At 40.3% G+C, this 22979-nt stretch overlaps 1 protein-coding gene across 1 annotated transcript; it reads left to right on the top strand.

The window, feature by feature from the left end:
* Positions 1–20419: 20419 nt before the first annotated feature.
* On the top strand, positions 20420–21580 carry HTR1B (5-hydroxytryptamine receptor 1B; the record flags this gene model as incomplete). Its single annotated transcript, XM_080934419.1, has 1 exon — positions 20420–21580. The coding sequence occupies one exon, from the start codon at positions 20420–20422 to the stop codon at positions 21578–21580; it is 1161 nt and encodes a 386-aa protein (XP_080790545.1).
* Positions 21581–22979: the final 1399 nt, after the last annotated feature.

The raw sequence follows: 22979 nt of genomic DNA, 5'->3' as shown, positions 1-22979 counted from the left end.
TCATTCAAGAAACAAGAGAGCTCTGGTGGGTGGCTAGAGGTTCAATCAGGTTGTTATCCAAAGTGAATTAAATATTTGCCACTATAAAGATGTTTTACATTAATTATTATTCATCATATACATTCACTAATTCCAATAATTTTACTTGATGTTTTTCTGGTTGGTGGGAGTGCAAACTCATATGACTATCTTGAAAATCAATTTGGTGTTTTCTCAGAAAACTTGGATTAGTTCTACCTCAAGACCCAGGTATACTATTCCTGGGTATATACCCAAAAGATGCTCAATGTCCCTCAAAGACACTTGCTCAATCTAAGTTCATAGCAGCTTTATTCTTCATAGCCAGAAACTGGAAACAACCTACATGTCCTTCAACTGAAGAATGAATATAGAAATTGTGGTATGTCTGGCCAATGGAATACTATTCAGCTACTAAAATTAAAGACATTGTGCAAGACAATGGACAGAACTTGAAGATATTCTGAGTGAGGTAAACTAGTCACAAAAGGACATACATGGTATGTACTCACTTATAAGTGGATATTAGCCATAAAATATAGGTACCATGTTAAACTCCACAGATGCAAAGAAGCTAAACAAGAAGGAAGGCCCAAGCAAGAACACTTGAATCTCACTTAGAAAGGGGAATATTATTGTCAAAAGAGGCAGATGGAGGGAGAGAAATGGGATGAAGGGGTCATGAGGAGGTTAGGATCAAGTGTGGGGAAGAACAGGTGAACTGGATAGGTGGCCATGACAATGAATAGAAATCTGCAACTGACAGAAGTGAGGAGGTCGGTGAAGGGGACAACTCCAGGATGAGACAGAGGCCTGGGATAAGGGATCTGCCCGATAATCAATGGGAGGGGAACCTTAGCTGTGACTCACTACATTTGGGAAATAAAACCGGAAGAGGCTACTTTCTGTATCTAGCAAGAGCCCCAGTGGAGCAATAGAGACACCAACCCACACACACATTTTTCAACCCAAAACTTTTTTTTTTTTTTTTTTTTTTTTGCCTACAAGAAACATATTCATGGAGATGGAGCAGAGACTGAGGGAATGACCAACCAATAGCTGGCCCACCATGAGACCCATCTCATGAACAAGCACCAATCCTCAGTACTCTTAGGGATGCTGTTATGCTTGTTAACTGGAGCAAGTTGTCCTCTGAGATGCTCCACTCAGCAACCGACTGAGACAGATGGAGAGACACACTGTCAAATAGTGGATGCAGCTTCGGAACTCACACTGAAAATAGGAGTAAGGATTGTGGGCCCTAAACTGGAGAGGAACTCCACAGGAAGACCAACAGAGTCAACTAATTTGGACCCTTGAGGCTCTCAGAATCTGAACCACCAACCAGCAAGCATACACGGCCTAGACATTAGGTTCCCAAAACATATGTTGCAGACAAGAAGCTTGGCCTTCATGTGGGTTCCAAACAACTGGAATGGGGCTATCCTTAAAGCTGTTGCCCATATGTGGGCTATGTTCTAAGTGGGCTGTCTTGTCTGTCCTCCTTGGGAGCGGCAGTGCCTAGTCTTGAAGCCACTTAAAGTAACAGGGAAGGAGACTACTGAGGGGATTCTCTCTTCAGGAGAGGAGAGGGGGATGGAAGAAACTAAGAGAGGGGTCACTGGGAGGAGGCTGGTGGACAGGGTAGAATGTGAGTAAGTAAAAACAAAACAAAACAAAACTAAGATAAAAATCTTGGAAAGTTCAAAACTTATTTCATTATTATTTTAGAAAGTTTCAGTTAAATACAGCTATGTTTATTCACATGTAGACTGAATGGCTCTTATCTAACTCCTTCTATTCTTATACTGTGCTTTTCTCATGTATAAATACCACAATCACCAGGTATGAAAGTCTGGTTTTGTGGCTTTCATTATCTTTAAGTCTCAAAGACTTCTTCATTGTATTTTGGTGATAGAGTTCTGATGAATGAAAGAATGAACAGAATTTGTTTTCCTTGTTGAAGGTATTTATCTTACTATTTTCTGTAGTTATTAAAATGTGTGAGAAGTATATTGAAAATAAAACAATATAGGTTGCTTTAAGTGCATGGCTTTTCTCATTGTCTGCCCTACAGTTATAAGCACTTTCAACCAAAAAGAATAGTTTCTTGAGCTTAAGATATTGTTTTCATTAATACCATGTACTGAATAGTTTCTGGTGTTTTTCTCTTTGAGATTTATGGATATTGTTACATTCTATTTCATATCTGACTCCCTTTTTCAACATTTTTTCAACTTACGGCTTAGTAAGAGTTTTAATTTATATTTTCACTATATACTCATATCAAACTAGATCACCATAATTAGATTAGCAGACTGTTTGAAATTACAGCTAAATTGTTTTAAATTGTATTCTTCATTCGAGGTCAAATGAAATTAAGTAATGATGTTTTTTCTTTAGTCATATATATATATATATAAAACTTAATATATGATGGCCTGTGAAAACACAGATAGCCAGGCAAAGCTGCTACTAGAAGACTTGGCATCTAAGATACTAAATATAGTGAACTTGCCACAGCTTATCAAACCTTGAGTGAATGATCTTTTCTGCATTTGAACATCTTTGAAATACTGGGAACATTTGAATGTGATTGTCAATTCTTACGTATATTCTTACGTATGCAGCAGAAAAACCATTGTCAGAATGTTTGGTTGTGGGAAAGGGGACCAGAGAAAACATTGGTGATTTCTTGTCAGAATGCTGTATTCCACATGCTTTGTTATGTGTGTGAGACAAACATGGTGTATTCTGCTCAGGTATTCAGAAGATCTGGATTCATAAGGTAAGAGGTTTTAACACTATAGCAATATTTGTGATTGTTTTGTTAATAAAATAAGATATAAATAATTTCTTCTTGATTTGTGAAAAAATGATCATAAGGTAAAACATAAAGATTTAAAAGATTGACAGCTTAATTGATAGATGATCTTTCAATGGAAAATGATGCCATTTTAATTTTATTTTCTGTGTATTGAAGTATATGCAAGAACCACTTTGATTCCAAATGAATATAATATGTAAACTTCTTCTGAGGCAGAATTATGAAATCTGACAGTCTTCTTAAGTGTCATTAACTGTTATAATATATAAGAAGAATGATGAATGACTAGTCAATAAGATGTCTGTCACACTGACCCACTTAGAAAAAGTAGATTTTTTTTTTTTTTTTTTTTTTTAGCAAAAAGGACTTTTGTCTCAGGGTAAATGTTTTTGTAACCTGAGAAACCCTTCTTTCTTTTGCTCAAAAAAATATAGAAATCTTTCTACCATAGTGGTATTTAACATAAAAACTGTGTTCCTATACACAAAATAAAACAAGGTTTTCATTAAAATTTTAATTTTTTTTTATTAAAGATATTTACAGATCCAGGTACACAGGCCTGGTGAGACTGTACAGGGAATAGCTGGGGAGCAGAGGTCTGTGCTGAGCACTCGGAATGTGTGCCCCCCATTGGTTCAGGGGAGCAGGAACTCTGCTTAGGGTCTCTGTTTCTACCCAACAGGCACAAGGCCATCTGCCACCAGCAACAGAAGAAATCCAGGGACACAGGCCAGGTACATGGGAGAGACAAGAACCAATCACTGACAAGAAGACCACATATAATCACAGACAAGAAGATGGCAAGAGAAAAGCAAAAGAACATACCCCAGGGAAACCAAGACAACCTGGCAACACTAGAACCTAGCTCTCCCACCACAGCAAACTGCAGGATGCCAAAAACTCCAGAAAAAGAAGATTCAGACCTGAAATCATACCTCAAGATGATGATAGAGATACTTAAACAAGAACGGGAGGAAAGCATAAATAAATAGAAGCTTTTAAAGAGCAAACACGAAAAACATTCAAAGAAATTAAATAACTAGAAGAAAACAGAACCAAAGAGATGAAGGAATTGAAGAAGGAATTTAAAATGGAAATGGAAACAATAATAATAAAAAAAAACACTAAAAGAGACAACCCTAGAGGTATAAAACCTAAAAATAAAATGAGTAGTGACAAATGCAAGCATTTCCAATAGACTACAAGAGATGGAAAAGAGAATCTCGGGGGGGGGGGCTGAGGACAACACTGAAAACATAGACAAAACAGTCAGAGAAGATACAAAAACCAAAAAGCTCCTAACCCAAAATGTCCAGGAGATTCAGGAAATAATGAGAAGACCAAACTTAAGGATAATAGGAATAGAAGAAGGCGAAGAATATCAACTAAGAGGCACAGTAAATGTATTCAACAAAATCATAGAAGAAACCTTTCCTACCCTTAAGAATGAGATGACCAAGAGCATAATAAAATGTTACAGAACTCCAAATAAATTGGACCAGAAAAGATATTTGTCCCGACACATAATAGTCAAAATGCCAAGTGCCCAAAGCAAAGAAAGAATACTAAAAGCACTAAGAAAAAACAGTCATGTAACAAATAAAGGCAGAACAATCAGAATCACACCCGATTTCTCAACACAGACTATGAAAGCTAGAAGATCCTGGACAGACATCATGAAGACCCTAGGAGAACACAAGTGTCAGTCCATGCTGCTATACCCAGCAAAACTCTCAATCACCATAGATGAAGAGACGAAGATATTCCAAGACAAAACTAAATTTACACAATATCTGACAACAAACCCAGCACTACAACAAATTATAGGTGGAAAACCAATACAAGGAGGGAAACTACATCCTAGTAAAAACAAGAATATACCTAAGCAAAAACCAAAAGAAGAAAGGCACATAGGAACAAGTCTACCTCCAAAAGCAAAAATAGCAGGAAACAGCAACCACTATTTCTTAACATCTATTAACATAAATGTACTTAATTCCCAATAAAAAGATATAGGCTATCAGACTGGATACATAAACAGAACCCAGAATTTTGCTGCATACAGGAAACTCATCTCAAAGACAAAGATGGACACTATCTCAGAGTAAAAGGTTGGGAAAAAAACCTTCCAAGCAAACGGTCCCATGAAGCAAGCTGAAGTGGCCATTCTAATATCGAATAAAGTAGATTTTCAACCAAAAGTTATCAAAAAAGATAAGGAAGGACACTTTTTACTCATTAGAGGGGAAATCTGTCAGAAGGAACTCTCAATCCTTAAGATATATGCTCCAAATACAAGAGCATCCATATTCATAAAAGAAACCCTAATAAAGCTCAAAAAATACATTGCAACCCACACAATAATTGTGGGACACATCAACACACCACTCTCATCAATGGACAGATCATCAAAACAGAAAAAAATCTTAAAACAAAAGAATACACCTTCTTCTCAGCACCTCACAGAACCTTATTAAAACTGACCATTTAGTCAGTCAGAAAACAAGCCTCAATAGATATAAGAAGATTGAAATACTGCCATGCATCCGATCAGATCACCATGGTCTAAGGCTGGACTTTAGTAGCAACAAAGACAACAAAAATCCCATATACACATGAAAACTAAGCAATGCTCTATTAAACTATAGTATGGTCAATGAAGAAATAAAGAACGAAATTAAAGATTTTTAGAATTTAATGAAAATGAAAATACAACATACCCAAAACCTATGGGATGAAATGAAAGCAGTACTGAGAGGAAAACTCATACCTCTGAGAAGTTCCAAAAAGAAACTGGAGAGCGTATACACTAGCAACTTGACAGCACAGTTGAAAGCTCTAGAACAAAAGGAAGCAGATACACCCAAAAGGAGTGGAGGGCAAGAAATAAATAAACTCAGAGCAGAAATTGACCAAATATAAACAAAAAGAACCATCTAGAGAATCAACAAAACAGCTGGTTCCTTAGGAAAATTTATAAGATTGATAAACCCTTCTCCAGATTAATTAGAGGGCAAAGAAAGAGTATCTAAATTAACAAAATCAGAAATGAAAGTGGAGACATAATAACTGAAACTGAGGAAATTCCAGATATAATCAGATCATACTACAAAAGCCTATATTCAACCAAGCTGGAAAATCTGGAGGAAATGGATGAATTCCTATACAGATACCAGATACTAAAGTTAAACCAGGACCACGTAAACGATCTAAATAATCCCATAATACTTAAAGAAATAGAAGCATTCATCAAAAGCCTCCCAACCCCCCCCCCCCAAAAAAAAAAAAAAAAAGAAAAAAAAAAAAAAAAAAGGTCCAGATGGGTTCAGTGCAGAATTTTATGAGACATTTATTGACAACATAATACCAATACTATCCAAAGTTCCACAAAATAGAATCAGATAAATTACTACCTAACTCATTTTTTGAGGATACAATAACCCTAGTTCCTAAATCACACAAAGACCCAACAAGGAAAGAGATCTTCAGACCAATCTCACTTATGAACATTCGTGCAAAAATACTCAACAAAATCCTTGCAAACTGAATCCAAGAAGACATAAAAATGATCATTCACCATAATGAAGTAGGCTTCATCCCTGGGATGCAGAGATGGTTTAATATATGGATATCCATCAACATAATCCACCATATAAAGAAACTCAAAAAAAAAAAAATCACATGGTCATCTCCCTAGATGTTGAGAAAGCATTTGACAAAATTCAACTCCACTTCATGTTAAAATTCTTGGAATTAACTCAAACAAATCAGTAGCCTTCCTCTATTCAAAGGACAAACATGGAGAGAAAAAAATTAGGGGAAAGATACCCTTCACAATAGTCACAAACAATATGAAATACCTTAGTGTGACTAACTAAGCAAGTGAAGGACCAGTATGACAAGAGTTTCATATCTCTAAAGAAGGAAATAGAGGAAGATCTCAGAAAATGGAAAGCTCTCCCATTCTCATGGATTGGAAGGATCAACATTTTAAAAATGGCCATCTTACCAAAAGCAATCTACAGATTCAATGCAATCTCCATCAAAATTCCAACCCAATTGTTCATATAGTTGGAAAGAGCACTGTGCAATTTCATCTGGAATAACAAAAGACCTAGTATAGCGAAATTCATCCTCAACAACAAAAAAACATCTTCGGGAATCACTATCCCTGACTTCAAGCTATATTACAAGGCAATTGTGCTAAAAATCCATGATACTGTACAGAGATAGGCACGTGGATCAATGGAATAGAACAGAAGATCCAGAAATGAGTCCTCACTTGATTTTTGACAAAGTAGCTGTAAACATTCAATGGAAAAAGGACAGCCTCTTCAACAAATGGTGTTGGTCTAATTGGCACTCAGTAGGCAGAAGAATGAAAATAGACCCTTTCTTATCTCCTTGTACAAAACTCAAGTGTAAGTGGATCAAAGATCTCTACATTAAACCAGGTACACTGAAACTATTAGAAGAGAAAGTAGGGGAAACCTTAGAACACATAGGCTCAATAGAAAATTTCCTGAACAGAACACCAATGGCTCATGCTCTAAAGTCTAATATAGACAAATGGGATTTAATGATATTGCAAAGTTTCTGTAAGGCTAAGGACACTGTCAGGAAAAAAAAAAAAAAAAAAAAAAAAAAAAAAAAAAAAAAACAGCAGCCAACAGATTGGGAAAATATCTTTACCAACCCCATATCAAATAGAGGCCTAATATCCAAGGTATAGAAAGAAGTCAGAAAGCTAGACAACAGAGAATCATACAACCCTATTAAAAAATGGGGTACAGAGCTAAACAAAAAGTTCTCAATTGAGGAATATCTGATGGCTGAGAAGCATCTAAGGAAGTGCTTGACATCATTAGCCATCAGGGAAATGCAAATGAAAACAACTCTGAGATTCCATCTCACACCAGTCATAATGGCTAAGATCAAAATTTCAGATGACAGCAGATGCTGGTGAGGATGCAGAGAAAGAGGAACACTTCTCCACTGTTGTTGGGTTTGTAAACTGATACAACCACTGGAAATCAGTCTTTCTCAGAAAATTGGACATAATACTACCTGAAGTCCCATTTATTCCACTTCTGGGCATATACCCTCTAGAAGCTCCAACATACAACAAAGACATGCACCACAATGTTCATAGCAGCTCTATCTATAATAGCCCAAAGCTGGAAAGAACCCAGATGTCCTTCAGTAGATGAATGGATATAAGATTTGTGGTGTATTAACACAATGGAATACTACTCAGCTATAAGAAACAATGACTTTATGAAATTCTTAAGAAAATGGCTGCATCTAGAGAATATCATCCTGAGTGAGATAACTCAGTCACAAAAGAACAGACATAATACAGAATATGCAGTCATTGATAATTGGATACTAACACCAGAAAATTCTGAACAACCTAGAAACAACTCACAGATCATATGAAGTTCAAGAAAAAACAAAGGCCAAAAGAGAGAGAGAGAGAGAGAGAGAGAGAGAGAGAGAGAGAGAGAGAGAGAGAGAGAGAGAGAGAGAGAGAGAGAATGAAAAACCATTATGCTTAATCTTTACACACCAGGAAAACTTTGACTAATTCCAGGTTACATATTGTTTACATGCTCATTGGAACTAGTAAGATTTTAATGTATACTATCAAACCTTTAACAATATTAAGTACTGACAAAAATGTATTTGTATACTTTTATGGAAAATGCTTAAAATCTGTACATTTATCTTTGTTTTTAAAATAATGTTGTTCAATTTATAAAAAGATATTTACCATAGATGGTTCTTAAATTGAGTTAAATAAGATACAGAACTAATCTAAGATAATAACTCTTGCTCAACCTCACTTGGTGGAATCCTTTTTCTTCTGACAGTCATTCAGGTTTCTTATATATTACTTCCTATGACTTAGCCATAATGCAATAGTGTGTATTGGAGAAGCTGCTGGAATGCAATTGATTTACTAGGGTAGTTTCCTGAGCCTCCAATTAATCATATCTTTAGTAAGGAATAGGGACAAATCCAACATCCAGAGTATTAGAACAAGTGGAAAAGCTGATGCAGAACTTCCCCAGAGGTGGACCATGAGGGAATCACATCTGATTAGAAGATGGATTGGGAGTGAGACAGTGATTAACTCCTTCTCCCGTCCCCAGTGGGGTTAGAAATCCTATGAATTGTTTGATTATTTTTGGACTACATATAAGGATGCCAGAGGGCCATAATGGGGTACAAAGTAAACTGCTTTACCTCATTATTAAGAAGCAGAAAGAAGAAGAAAGAACTGGGGTCTCACATTCCTTTTGAAATAAACTGACAATTACCTGAGAACTCTCCACAGCCCAAAGTTTTAGCCTCAAAAAGTATTATCCAAGGACGAGTTCTCATGACTAATCTGCTATAGTCAAGCTTAGCAGAGAAAGAAGACACATAATAAAAGAGTAATCTAATGCTGATACTAGAGTAAACATTTGGCACAAAAGTAAAACTTTCATACAAGAGAAATCACCAGTACCTTAGAACTTTTCATTTAATGTATACAGAAAAACATAATGGCACTTAGCATCCAAAGCAGTAATCTACCGAGTGAAGAATGGAAGTAGAAAAGGTAGTTACACATTTTTGTAGCCACTTGGTCAGCCATCAGCCAAAGACAAGGTAGAACCTGGCTCTGTACATTTGGGTGCTAGTAAATCCATGAAATACAACTGTATATGCTGTCCTAGTTTCTCTTCTTCTGCTGTGATATAATACACTGATGAAAGTGACTTATGGGAGGAAAGGCTTATTTTAGCACAGGTTTCAAGGCACAGTCCCGCATGGCACCAAAGTGCAGGCAACAGGAGCGTGTACTGGTGGCATATGCTGTCAGAAGAGAGCAGTGGGTGTGTTCGTGAATTCTAGGGTTCAGCTTACTCTCTCTGTCTTATGCAGCTCAAAATTCCCTGCCCAGGAAATGGTGCCACCCAGTGTCACATACATGGATCATACATGTCTTTGCCTGTGTTCTTTCACTAAGTAAAACACTAAGTTTCACCAAACTATAGGAAGCCTTAATTTATTTCTTCTTATTTGGGAGCAGTTTCCCATTATATGGCTGTTCTGTGTTGTTTATAAAGTTTGGCAGTAATGAATATACCTACTTAAGCATTCACACCTAATTTTCTTTATGAACATAAATTTCATTTTGCTTAGATAGATCATTTGGATTGAAAAATTTCTAGATCATAGATATATATTAAATTTCTGATAAGCTACTTAACTGTTTTTTAAAGTGGCTTTATGCTTTTTAACTAACAACCGTTACAGTTACAGGTTTGGGAGCTGGACCCCTGGACAAGCATTTATCATGTAAATATGAGGACCTGAGCTATGATCTCTAGAAATCAGGTGTGTAGCCTAAATATAATCTCATTTGTAAGTAAGAGGTGTAGACAGGATATGCTGACAGAAGCTGTCCATGTCTTAAATAGTGTTTAGTCATCCTGACACCAAATAGAGTTGTGTGGAAAGGAGAAAGTCAACTGAGAAAATTGATCCTTCAGACTATCTGTAGGTGGGTCTGTAGAATATTTTCTTGATTAATGAAGAGCTCAGTGCACCATGGGTAGTACTACCTCTAGGCAAACAGTCCTGAGAGGTATAAGAAACTAATCTGAATGGGGTGGGGGGAGCCAACAGGCAGCATTCCTCCACGGCCTTTGCTTCCTTCAGCTTCTGGCCAACAAGCTTTTTCCTTGGGTTCCCGCGTTGGCTTTTCTAGATGATGAACTACAACATAGAAATGTAACCCAAACAAACTCGTCTGTTCTCTAATTGCTTTTGGACATGCTGTTCATCATATTAATAGAAAGCAAAGGATGACACAAAAGTAACCAAAACAACAAACTCTGGTCTGAGAACAAGACCATGCCTCAACAAGAAAGATGGAGAAGAATTGAGGGAAATACTGCGTCTTCTTTGTATACACACACAAGGGCACATGCGCTTGTGTATACATGGGTATTCATACATAAGCCCATGAACACCACACACATACATATGCAAGAAGAGAACAAAACCAACAAAATAAACCAGAACAGAATAAAAACCTGACGCTTCTAATTCTTCTTTATCTTTGCCCACAACGAGCATTGCTATATGGCTTAGGCTCTCTAATGGTTGTATATTGGCACCTCACCGGCATTTGTTTTGCATTTGCCTGATGCTTCACAGGAATGTTACTTCTTTTGATTACAGTTATTTTCTTAATCATCTTTTTTGATTAACTGTCAGTTCCAGTTGCTTGAGGTTTGTTTTATGCCTGGCATAGATACTTTGTGTAAAAGATACTTGAAGTCTTGAAGGAGTATTGCTTCAAAACTGCTGAAACAGAATGTTTTCTATGTGATTTGTTTAAAACTGTAGTACACTGCACAAATATTTTTATATATCCACTAATTTTTGTGGGCTTGTTTTACTATTTTGCCAGCCAATAAAAAGACTGTTTTCAAAACTCTAAGGCTGTCATCTGTTAGAGACCCATTAAGCTTTATTTCATCTGTTTTTGAAGCCTGAGTACTAAGACCCTATGTAATCCTATTGAAAATAGCCACCTTCATTACACCTTGAACAATCCAAGTAAATGCACAATTAATTTACAGAATGGGTGCATTCATTTGGTATATTAGCTACATATATTACCATAGTTATCCTAATATTTCTGCACAAGGGTATATTCTTCCATGTGTTTCTTCTTATTTCAACCTAGGATTCTATTTGGAGTCATTGTCCTTTGACATAAAAAACAAACAAAAAAACAAACAATTCCAAAAAACAAAAACTGGAGTGCATATGATAGTTCAGAAATGTTGACCTTACTATCTGCCTGAAAACTTCTGTATTTCATCTCTGCTTTAAAAGATATATCTTGTAAAAGTCTCAGACCGTACAGTATTTTTCACCTTTCAATTGTTAAAAGGTATTGCTGCATTCCCTTTTGATATTCATAGTTTTCCTTAATAAGTAAAGACTGCCTTTCTGGCGAGGCTTTTGTACTTCTAGAAATTCTCCATCGTATCTTTTAAAGCATCCCTCCATTCATTGTTTTCTCTCCTGCATATATACATTAATGTTTTTGTGTGTTTTTATTTTTTTATTTCTAAATTTTTTTATTGGATGTTTTATTTATTTACATTTCAAATGTTATCAACTTTTCTGGTTTGGCTTCCCATCTGGGACCTTCAATCTCATTCTCCCTCCCTGTGTCTCTATGGGGTTTTTCCCAAACCAAACATTCACACTGGACTCCTTGCCCAGGCATTCATCTGCACTGGTGCATCTGGCTTTGACAGTACCAATACCTCTCCTCACACTGATGTCTAACAAGGCCAAGATATGCTACATATGCACCTGGAGCCATTAGTTCCTCCATGTTAACTCTTAGAAGTTGGTTTAGGCCCTGGGAGCTCTAGGGGAACTGGGTGGTTGATGTTTTTGTTCTTTCCATGGGGTTAAAATTCCCTTCAGCTGCTTAAGTCCTTTCCCTAACTCCTCCATTGGGAACCTATTGCTCAGTCCAATGGTTGACTGCAAGCATCTGCCTCTATATTTATCAGACTCTAGCAGAGACTCTCGGGAGACAGCTATGTCAGACTCTCATCAGCAAGCAGTTCTTGGCATCAACAATACTGTCTGGGTTTGATATCTGTATATGGAATAGATCCCCAGAAGGGGCAGGCTCTGGATGGCCTTTCCTTCAGTCTGTACTTCACATTTTGTCCCCATATTTTCTCCCTTGAGTATTTTGTTCTCCCTTCTAATGACTGAAACATCCATGCTTTGGTCTTCCTTCTTCTTGAGATTCATGTTGTCTGTGAATTTTATGTTGGGTTTTCTGAGCTTTTGTGCTAATATCCACTTATCAGTGAATGCATACTATATGTGTTCTTTTGCGACTGGGTTACCTTACTCTGGATGATATTTTCTAATCTATTTGCCTAAGAATTTCATGAACTAATTGTTCTTAATAGCTGAGTAGTACTCCATTGTATAAATATACCACATTTTTGGTATCCAATCACCTCTTGAAGGATATCTGCTTGTTTCCAGCTTCTAGATATTATAAATAAGGCTGGTATGAACATAGTGGAACATGTGTCCTTGTTATATGTTGGAGCATATTTTGGGTATATGCTCAGGAGTGGTATAGCTAGGTACTCAGATAGTACTATGCCCAATTTTTTGAGGAACCACTAGACTGATTTCCAGAGTGTTTGTATGAACTTGCAATCCTACCAACAATTGAGGAATATTCCCCTATCTCCACATCCTCACTAGCATCTGTTTTTATTTGAGTTTTTAATCTTACCAGTACTGACTTGTGTGAGGTGGAATCTTAGCCTTGTTTGATATTCATTTCCCTGATGATTAAGGATTTTGAACATTTCTTTAGGTGTTTTTTTGGCCATTCAGTATTTCTCAGTTGAAAATTCTTTATTTATCGCTGCACCTCATTTTTAATAGGGTTATTTGGTTTTCTCGAGTCTAACTTCTTGAGTTCTTTGTATATATTGGATACTAGCCCTCTATCAGATGTAAAGATCTTTTCCTAATCTGTTGGTTGCCGTATTGACAGTGTCTTTTGTCTTATAAAAGTTGTCAGAACTATAGTCGGGGCTTATCTGAAACAAATAAACAAAGAAAAAACTAAACCAAGTTAAAAAGCAACATGAAGAGTGTGTAGATAAGGCAGGTAGGGAAGAGAGGGTACTGTTGGGAAGAAAAAATTGTGATCAAAGTATGTCATATGTATGTATAAAATTGTTACAATAAAACTTTGAGTAAATATGCTAAAAACAAGGAAATGTTAATCTGATACACTGTGGGAAAAAGGGCATTGGCTTTTGAAGAGAAAAAGAAGCTACATATACTTGGCCTCTAAGAGGAATAAGGCATCCATGCAGTTTCTCAGCATTTCCTGAGACCCAGTTGAAAATTTTGATAGTGCTACCCCTCTCTTGGTTTTGAGTGGTTCACTCCCTTTGAGGCATACTCCCTCTTTCCTTTGTACATAGGATTACATTGGTTTATCCTCATGTGGAACAGAGACTTTAGTTACACTATTAAGTATTTTAATATAAGTAATGTTATTATTGTCATTTTTCAGGCTCTTGAACTTGAAAATTTTACTCTGATTCAGAGTTGTGATGACATATTGGGCCTCTTGTTCAATTCAATACATTATGTGACAGATTCTCCTCATTTCCAAGGAGATGCTTCCAATCTTCAAGAATAGTAAAAGCAACAATGTCTCATGTGTTACATGAAGAGTAACTTAGTGTGTTGGTGCCTAGATTTAATTTTGGATACATTCCTGGTATTTAGTAGGTGAATACCCTAAACTGTGATTTACAGTTGATTAAATTCCACTCCTCCCTCTTTGAGATAATGGGGAGGTTCTCTGTGTATCTGGCTGTCCTGTAACTCACTCTGTAGACCAGTCTGGCCTCAAAGTCATACAGAACCATCTTCTGATTCTGAAGTTCTAGAACTTAAGGCATGCACTACTCTGCCCTGATTGATTAAACCTTTAAAATAACTTTATTTGGATAATAATTTTGTTGTCTAACTCCCCTCCTTTAGTTAGTTACTTGGCCCTAGAGAGAAAAGAGAGGCAGTTAAGTTCACTACACAAGTCAGAAGAAAATCTACTAAATATATTGTTATTTTTATGTTTATAGTATGGTAGTTTTTGGAATGTCACAGTACTCAGTATACCTAGCCTTCACAACTAAAAAAGAAAAATCTGCTAATTGGCCACTTTTAAAATTCTATATACATATTTGTGTTCACAGAAATGGCTGTGTGATGTGTAAAGTGAGAAAAAAAATGGATGTGTCTTCAGCCCTGACAATAAATATGCAAAAATATCCATAGGTAAGGCTTTTATCTGGTTTTCATGTGCATGCTGGACATACGAAGAAGCAGAACTCTCTAGTTAATATGACTTGTAGCACAATCACTAGAAACCCACATGTAATCATAGTAAAGGAATTTTATATCTGAGTTTTAAGATCATAAGCAACACCAATACCCTTATTTCCTTTTAGAATTGTGGAGGTATCTGTAAGATTATTCTGGAAATGTAAATAGCTACAGACTTTTGCTGTCACATTCCTGGAAGGGGAACAAAAGGGACAGCAGTGGCAGAGAGGTTAAAATGCCTTTTAGTGCTGCCATGCAGGTCTAGTTCAATGCAGAAGTCATGGACAAGTTAAAATGGCTGCCAGGGCTGGTGTGCAAGAAAGGGATGGAACAGGAAGTTTCAGAGAATTGAGTTTGGACAGTTTCACAATGGCCAGCTGTCTGATACTAGCAGTTTCTTAAGTTTTCTAAGTCTAAATTTCCTCATGCAGAAGCTGAAAACGATAATGACAATTCTCAGGGTTGTAACAATTAAATGAGAGATGTGTGTGAGACACACAGCATATGGCTTAGTGCACAGCACTCACAAAGGATAATGATTATTATTCATGAGTTACAGGTATAGAATTAGTAAAGCACAGCTTGGCTTGTTTTCTCTACAAATCTAAACTACAGTGATGCTTTATTTGTTGTTATTTGTTGTTATTTGAGTTGAAAATTAAGAAAACCTTCTTTATTTTGAATATAGAAGGAAGACTCTCTAATAACTTCTTTAGAACCGATGGTCAATTTCATCATTAGAAGCTCTGATTTGCTTTTGTTTTAGACAGAATCCATTCTGAGCAGAGCCTCAAAATGGTTGCTGCACCCTTACGAGTTCTTTTATATTCAATGAACTCAGTTGGCATTGCTTTCTCATCCAAAACCTTTTCATTGCAGACAAATTCTATCCTTTCCAAAGAGAAAGATTTCCTGCTGGGTGGAGCTAATTGTCCAGGCAATCTACACTAGTGATGCTTTAGTGGTATCTCTGAGCTAAAACTTTCCTTTAAGACTAAAGTCTTTTTCCATGGAATATGTTATTTTTGGCTTACTCGGAAATTCATTGTTTTGAACCAGTATTAATATATTTGTTGCAGGGATCTGTTTAAAGTTTCAGTGCCAGTTTGAATAAGAATACATAGGCTCATGTATTCAAATGCTTAATCATCAGGGAGCTGCAACATTTGAATGGATTAAGGGGCATTGTATTGTTGGAGAAGGTGTGGTCTTGTTGAAGGAAGTATGTCTCTGAGGTGGGCTTTGAAGTGTCAAGGGTCCAATTCAGGCCTAATGTTTCTGTACCTTTGGATCTAGAACTCTTATCTACCATGTCTGCCTGCCCCGTCCCTGCCATGGTCCCCACCATGGTGATACTAAACTAAACTTCCGAAACAGTAACAAAGCCCTAATTAAATACCTTCTTTTTATAACAGTTGTCATGACCATGGCACATCTTCATATTAAAAGAACACTTACTAAGATCTTGTCTATTATTACAAAGATTGATCTTAGACAATGAATATATATATGTTCTAATTTTATGACTGTTCTCTTCATAGTAACATGATTTGTTCACCATACATAGAAACACAGCAGAATCATTCCTTCTTAGGAACTAAGTTGCATCAGACTAGAAAAGGACTATCTTCTTTAGTGAACATTAACATTTGTAAAGAAATTAGCATAGAAGCACTATGACACAAATATCATCTCTCAAGTCTACTATGGAGGTCAATGAATGTGGTCAAGGATCCTGGAGCACCCAGAGTTTGTAAGAATTGCATGTGTTCAGTTACTCAAACGCTGCCAAAATTCCCTTATGGAAGACACAGGATAGAGAGAATCAAAGGCCTTGGGAGATCTTGCATTTCCAATGATACAAATCAACTGTCAAAGATAGTGATGGAGATGCTTGAGAGGAGCCTGGCTATGTGCTATCACTGCATAGGAAAAGGTTGTTCAGTGCTGGAATCTTTGCTGATTATTTCACTGGTGGGAATTTAAAACCACAGCAGTGAAACATCCAACATTGGCCTTAGAGTTTAAAAAAAAATGCTTAAGAGAAGTGTCTGTTCAGTTCCCACATTCTGTGATTAGGACCTACTGCTTGGACACTCTTCAACTCAGTTTTTCCTGGATGATGAGCATTATGTTGGACGGTGATTTTTTTTTTTTTATGAGTTCTATGCCATGTTTCTTGTGGTTTCTAGGAAAGTGGTAATACCAAGATCAAACCCTCCCAGACTATACCTGCAGTTTCCCCAAGGGAACCTCACAGCCTCCTGGTTTGGAAAAGTCCAGGGTGTTTCATATCCCACTACTAATGATTCACTCACTACCTTGTCTTTTCCTGCCATTGAATCAGATCTTTTTCTACCCAAGGAACTTTTACTGTTCTCTTAAACAGAAGTCCTTGAAAGACCTGGAACTTTGAAACAAAAAAACCAACCAATCATCCCAACCAACCAAACAAGAGCCAGGAATTCATACCCAGCAGCCATGGATAAGTGTCTTGTTTGACAAATATGCTCTGCTGGACAGACAGCTGCTTCTTCATATGCTTTAAGTCTGGAAGGGAGTGAGTGAAATCCCGAAACTAGTTTAATGAACTGTACCGCCTCACTGAGCTCCGCCAAAATCCCTTCTGTGCTCCAGCAGCAGATTCAGAAAGCTCTAACCAGAAGGTAGTAGAGCCTGCAGGGGGCATGGGGCTGCAGATGAGCTGGAGTAGTCCAGGGAAATGCCACAGGTGTCTGCTTCTCTCCTGCTTCTGCAACAGAAATAAGAAGGCTGCCTGTAGTTGTTAATGCTCTTCCCCCTTCTCCTGCCTCTTGAACAATTCTGCCAATCTTCTCTAGCTCCCCTGTGCGACTACAATAGGAGGAAAATAGTTCCCTCGCATCCACTCATCCTTCTTGTCCCTCAACCAGGCTCTCGCTCCATCCTGGCCAACGCCCCCATCTAGTGGTTTAAAGTCGCCAGCTTCCAGTCCCTTTCCAATGACTTTTAAATGAGCTTAGCTACTTAGTAAGTTAATGACGGGGCCTCATGCTGGTAGAAGGATTTAAAGGACCGAAGGACAGGGGCACCTTAAAATGTGGTGGAAAAAATGCTTAATATACTGAAGTCTCTGATCTTAGGAGAAGGAAAGAGGGGAGGAATAGTATTTTTATCCTCGCACATCAACTGCAACCCAGTTTAAACCTCTTAGTTAAAGGAGCCCCTTTCAAAGCTTGGAAGAATTGTGTTTTTGTTTTCTCCTTCAACACTAACTGCCAAATGAACGCAGAGTGATTTAGTTGTCCGTCATCCACCGCCTTTGCCTCTCTCAAATAAAACGTACCTGCTGTAAAACTGATTCTGAATTTGTCCTGTTCGTCTCCATATTTCTAGTGCAGAGGAAAATTCTTTCTAATTTTTATCTGCCTGGCTGACTTAGAGGGGCAAGAATTCAGGGACCTTGGTTTGGGGCCGTGTCACCTTCAGTCTCTTATAAAGGTCTGAAATTACTCCACCCTTAAAATTAGGTGGATGAGCAGAGCAGATGATCCTAGCTGAGCTCTGGGACGGAATGCTTTGGATCCTTAAGAACAGACTTGCAGAGAACCTGGTGAATTCAATGTCTACCGGTGGCTCTTATTAGATCCATTTAATACCTCAAACACAAATTTAGGCTCACGGGAATTCTAGTGCGGACCTCTTAGTCCTTAAGGTAGGGAGAACGCATCGCCTTTTACTTTAAACCTTTGAGTGGACCCTGTATTTGTTTCTGTTCTGACAAACCAGTACAGGAAATCTGCTCCGGGTTTGGGGACTGAGCTGCTATGCTTACTGCCCCCTATGGCAGAATCGCTGTCCTTTGGCAGAGGGCAAATGAGACAGTGATGACCATGATGTCTCAGAGGCCCCTTTAGTTTTCCTTTCCTGGGAGGGTTGAGTGGAAAAACTTCTTCTTGGAAACTCGGCGCAGAGCTGCGGGGCCACTGGAGCAGGAGGATGGAGCCGACGGTTTAATTTCGCATCCAGTGGGCTTCTTTTTATGACACTGTTTTAAATCTTGCAGACAGTTTCTCTCCCGTTGACTCACAAAGTTAAAGGGGAGGATTGAATGACAAGCCCAATTTTCTAAATGTAGATAGGAAAACTGTTTTTAATGTTCTAAGAGTCAAAGATGTCTGAAGCCTCAGGCTTGAAGTATAACATGCACATATTGGCTGCTTCCTTCTAAGGAAGCATCACTGGCGCCTCCTAAACTGGGTGTGGCCCTCGGTGTGGGGTTAGATTCCAGAAAGGAGAGTTCAGATATTGGGGCTTGCTCCACCTTCCACCAGGAAAGAGGGAGGTGGTGGTAGGCGGAAGCCTAGACCCGGACGCCCGCACTAAGTCTGTGGCAGCGACTAAGGGCGTGGGTTGACCGCGGAGCGCAAAGACTCTCAAATCTCTCAGAGGCAAGAACGGGACGTCCCATTTCCCATTCCCCGCGTGAAAGGCGACTCCAAGTTTCAGGGTCGGGAGAAGGGACAAGGTGAAGAAAGCTGCGAGAGAGGGCGGTAGGACCCTGCGGGAGATTCTGTAGCACGGACTGGATCTGGGCGGGAGGAGAAGAGGGAGGGAGGGAGAGAATAAGGGAAGGTGCTTTGCAGCCGGCTTCTGCTCTCGCCGCACTGCACGAGTTGCACAGCCGGACCAGGCTGGACCCAGATAATATAAAAGGAGCCCCACCGGCTCCGAGGCTCACACCCAGCTCCCGGGCTGGCGCACACCGGGTTCCTCCGGCTCCCCCAGAAACCCGCCCCCTCCCGGTGTGCAGCTCCAGGTGCCCCAGCCCCGTGCGCCCCTCAGCATGGCTCCCAGCGGCGCTGCTGGAACCCTGGAGGTGGTGACAGCTGCGGGGCGGCTCGAACAGCCGCAGCTCGGGCCCCAGAGTCTCCCCTCTGGTGGCCCGGTCTCCACGGGGCAGCTCGCTGGTGTGTCCAGCGCGTGAAATGGGAGGGAGTGCAGAGCTCAGGCTCCAGGCACCGCGCGGCTGGCTCGCAGACTTCTCATTCCCCAAGTCTGGCGGTGGCCAAAGAAAGTGACCGAGCTCCGGGATTGGGGGGGCACGGGGTGGGGATGCAAGCCCAGGACTCTGCACTGGCCTGCAAGCTTCGGTCTGCACAGCCAGCAAACTCCTGCGGGCGGAGTCTGCAGATTCCGGAGCGCCCGGGTTAGGAGAAGCTGAGACCTGGGCAATTGGGGTAAGAGGTCCCACTAGACCCACAGACCCCTCTTCAAGCGATACTTAGTCCTTCTCCACTGTTTGCCTCCAGGGAACCTGAGAGAAGCTGGACTGGGTGGGCCAGAGCTTTAATCATTCGGGCGAAGACGGGGCGTGGAGAGAAGCTAGCAGACGCGGTGGCAGCGCCTGGCGCACTGGAAGTGCAGGGGACGCGCCCGCAGGCTTGGTGGCCGCGCCTGTGACCTCTCCTTTCGGCTGAGAACACTGGCGGAGGAGTTACGGAGGAGCCCGCGGAACTGGCTAGCCAAAGGAGACAAGCCTGTTGTCTCCATGATCCTCCTGTTCTCTGTTCTTTCCCTGGTCCGCTCCATGTTCAAGAGCTGCGCTCCGCAGACAGGACGAGGAGAGCTATGGAGGAGCAGGGTATTCAGTGCGCCCCGCCGCCTCCCGCTGCCTCCCAGACAGGGGTGCCTCTCGCCAACCTCTCCCACAACTGCAGCGCCGACGGCTCCATTTACCAGGACTCCATAGCCCTGCCCTGGAAAGTCCTGCTGGTTGCTTTGTTGGCGCTCATCACCTTGGCCACCACGCTCTCCAACGCCTTTGTAATCGCTACGGTGTATCGGACCCGGAAGCTGCACACCCCAGCTAACTACCTGATCGCCTCTCTGGCAGTCACTGACCTGCTCGTGTCCATCCTGGTGATGCCCATCAGCACCATGTACACCGTCACTGGACGCTGGACTCTAGGCCAGGTGGTCTGCGACTTCTGGCTGTCGTCGGATATCACCTGTTGCACTGCTTCCATCATGCATCTCTGTGTCATCGCCCTGGACCGCTACTGGGCCATTACTGATGCGGTGGACTATTCCGCTAAAAGAACTCCCAAAAGGGCGGCCATCATGATTGTGCTGGTGTGGGTCTTCTCCATCTCTATTTCGCTGCCACCCTTCTTCTGGCGTCAAGCCAAAGCGGAGGAGGAGGTGCTGGACTGCTTTGTGAACACCGACCATGTCCTCTACACGGTCTACTCCACGGTGGGCGCTTTCTATTTACCCACCCTGCTCCTCATCGCCCTCTATGGCCGTATCTATGTGGAAGCCCGCTCTCGGATTTTGAAACAGACACCCAACAAGACCGGCAAGCGCTTGACCCGAGCCCAGTTGATAACAGACTCCCCAGGATCCACATCCTCGGTCACCTCCATTAACTCCCGGGCTCCGGACGTGCCCAGTGAGTCCGGGTCTCCTGTGTACGTGAACCAAGTCAAAGTGCGAATCTCAGACGCCCTGCTGGAAAAGAAGAAACTCATGGCCGCTAGGGAGCGCAAAGCCACCAAGACCCTAGGCATCATTTTAGGAGCATTTATTGTGTGCTGGCTCCCCTTCTTCATCATCTCCTTGGTGATGCCTATCTGCAAGGATGCCTGCTGGTTTCACATGGCCATTTTTGACTTCTTCAATTGGCTAGGTTATCTTAACTCCCTCATCAACCCCATCATCTACACCATGTCCAATGAGGACTTCAAACAAGCATTCCATAAACTGATACGCTTTAAGTGCACAGGTTGACTTGTCAATGGCAGTGGGGTCGCCTAAGGGACTTTTGGGGACCAAGTTGGGTCTTTTCACAGGTAGGTCAAATCTTCTTTCCCTGTTACTGGGTGGAAACAAGGCTCTCTCTTCTGGGCAAGGGCAAAGGATCCTCTGAGGCCGGGCAGAAGCCTGGCTTGCTCTGAGAGAGCACTCGGGAATGCGAACTGCACAAACTACTGTAAAGCTTCCATGCTGAGGAGCTTAGCTTCCTCCATTCAAAGTCCGGGCTCAGCACATATTCTCCAGCGGCCAATCACACAAATGGTTGCAACTTTTTAACATTGATGACGGATGGGTACCCCTGCCCCGTTTTGTATCATGGATGTTGTTGCCCTCTAAGCCAGTAGCACTTGTGAGTTTGGTCTGAAGCCTGTCTGAGACAGCTCTACATGCACCCTGGCAGTACTTGAACTAGACAATTAATCCCCCGTGCTCTGGGGAGAGCTCTGTGTTACAGCTTAATTTTAAAACACGTTGGCATCCTTCAGTCTTCATTTGTTTATTTAAATTCGGTTGGAGAAACTTGTGGATTTGGTGCTTCAAACACTGAATGTGGCTGGGATGGCGCAGAGCAACCTTGAAGAGTTAACAGCAAAATTCTGATGCTAAGATCTCTATTTTTATTACAATCAAAAATTATATGGGGGTGGTGGGTGGGCACGGGAGATGGGGAGTGTTACACTGAGAATCAACACCTAAGATTGTTTGTTTTCTGCAGATTTCTAATTTTTTTAAAAATTCCTGTTTAGTGATCGTCAAACCACAACTCTAACAACTGAAAACATGCTGTGCCATGTGTGCTAGTGCCAAAGTCTGCAGGCTGCTCTGTTTCCTAATCTCATGTCTCAGTCATTTTACACACTTAGACCCCCACCGACGGAGGATACACTGTCAGAGGAGTTCAGCAAGTGGATTAGAGTCATATACAGTTCCTTAACGAGAAAGTATCTTTCTTTCTTATCCAGTGCTGTGATATGTGGAGGAGACCGGAAAAACACAAGTGATTTCTTATATAATTAAAGAATGAAGGGGGAAATAGGAGGATGTATATTTTTGACTTGTAAAAAAAATCTTAAATTGCATGAGACAATTTTTGATAATCACTTGCACTCTCTCCCATCTGTGATTCCTTTGTGTGCAAATTTATAAAGTAACCAAGAGAACTGGTTTCCCTGTTCAGAAATCTTCAAAATGCAGCCAGAGCCCCCGATACTATTGTGTGTATATGAGAGGGGGGAGACAGAGAGAGAGAGAGAGAGAGAGAGAGAGAGAGAGAGAGAGAGAGAGAGAGAGAGATAGAAAGACAGAGAGACAGAAAAACAAAGAGAGAGGTTGAAATTACAGCCTGTTTTTGTCCTTAATATTGAAGTTTGGG

Source organism: Micromys minutus (genome assembly GCF_963924665.1).
Source record: "Micromys minutus genome assembly, chromosome: 21".
NCBI classification, from domain to species: domain Eukaryota; kingdom Metazoa; phylum Chordata; class Mammalia; order Rodentia; family Muridae; genus Micromys; species Micromys minutus.
Note: the sequence above shows the minus strand (reverse complement) of the source record. Positions and strands in the feature narration are given on the sequence as shown.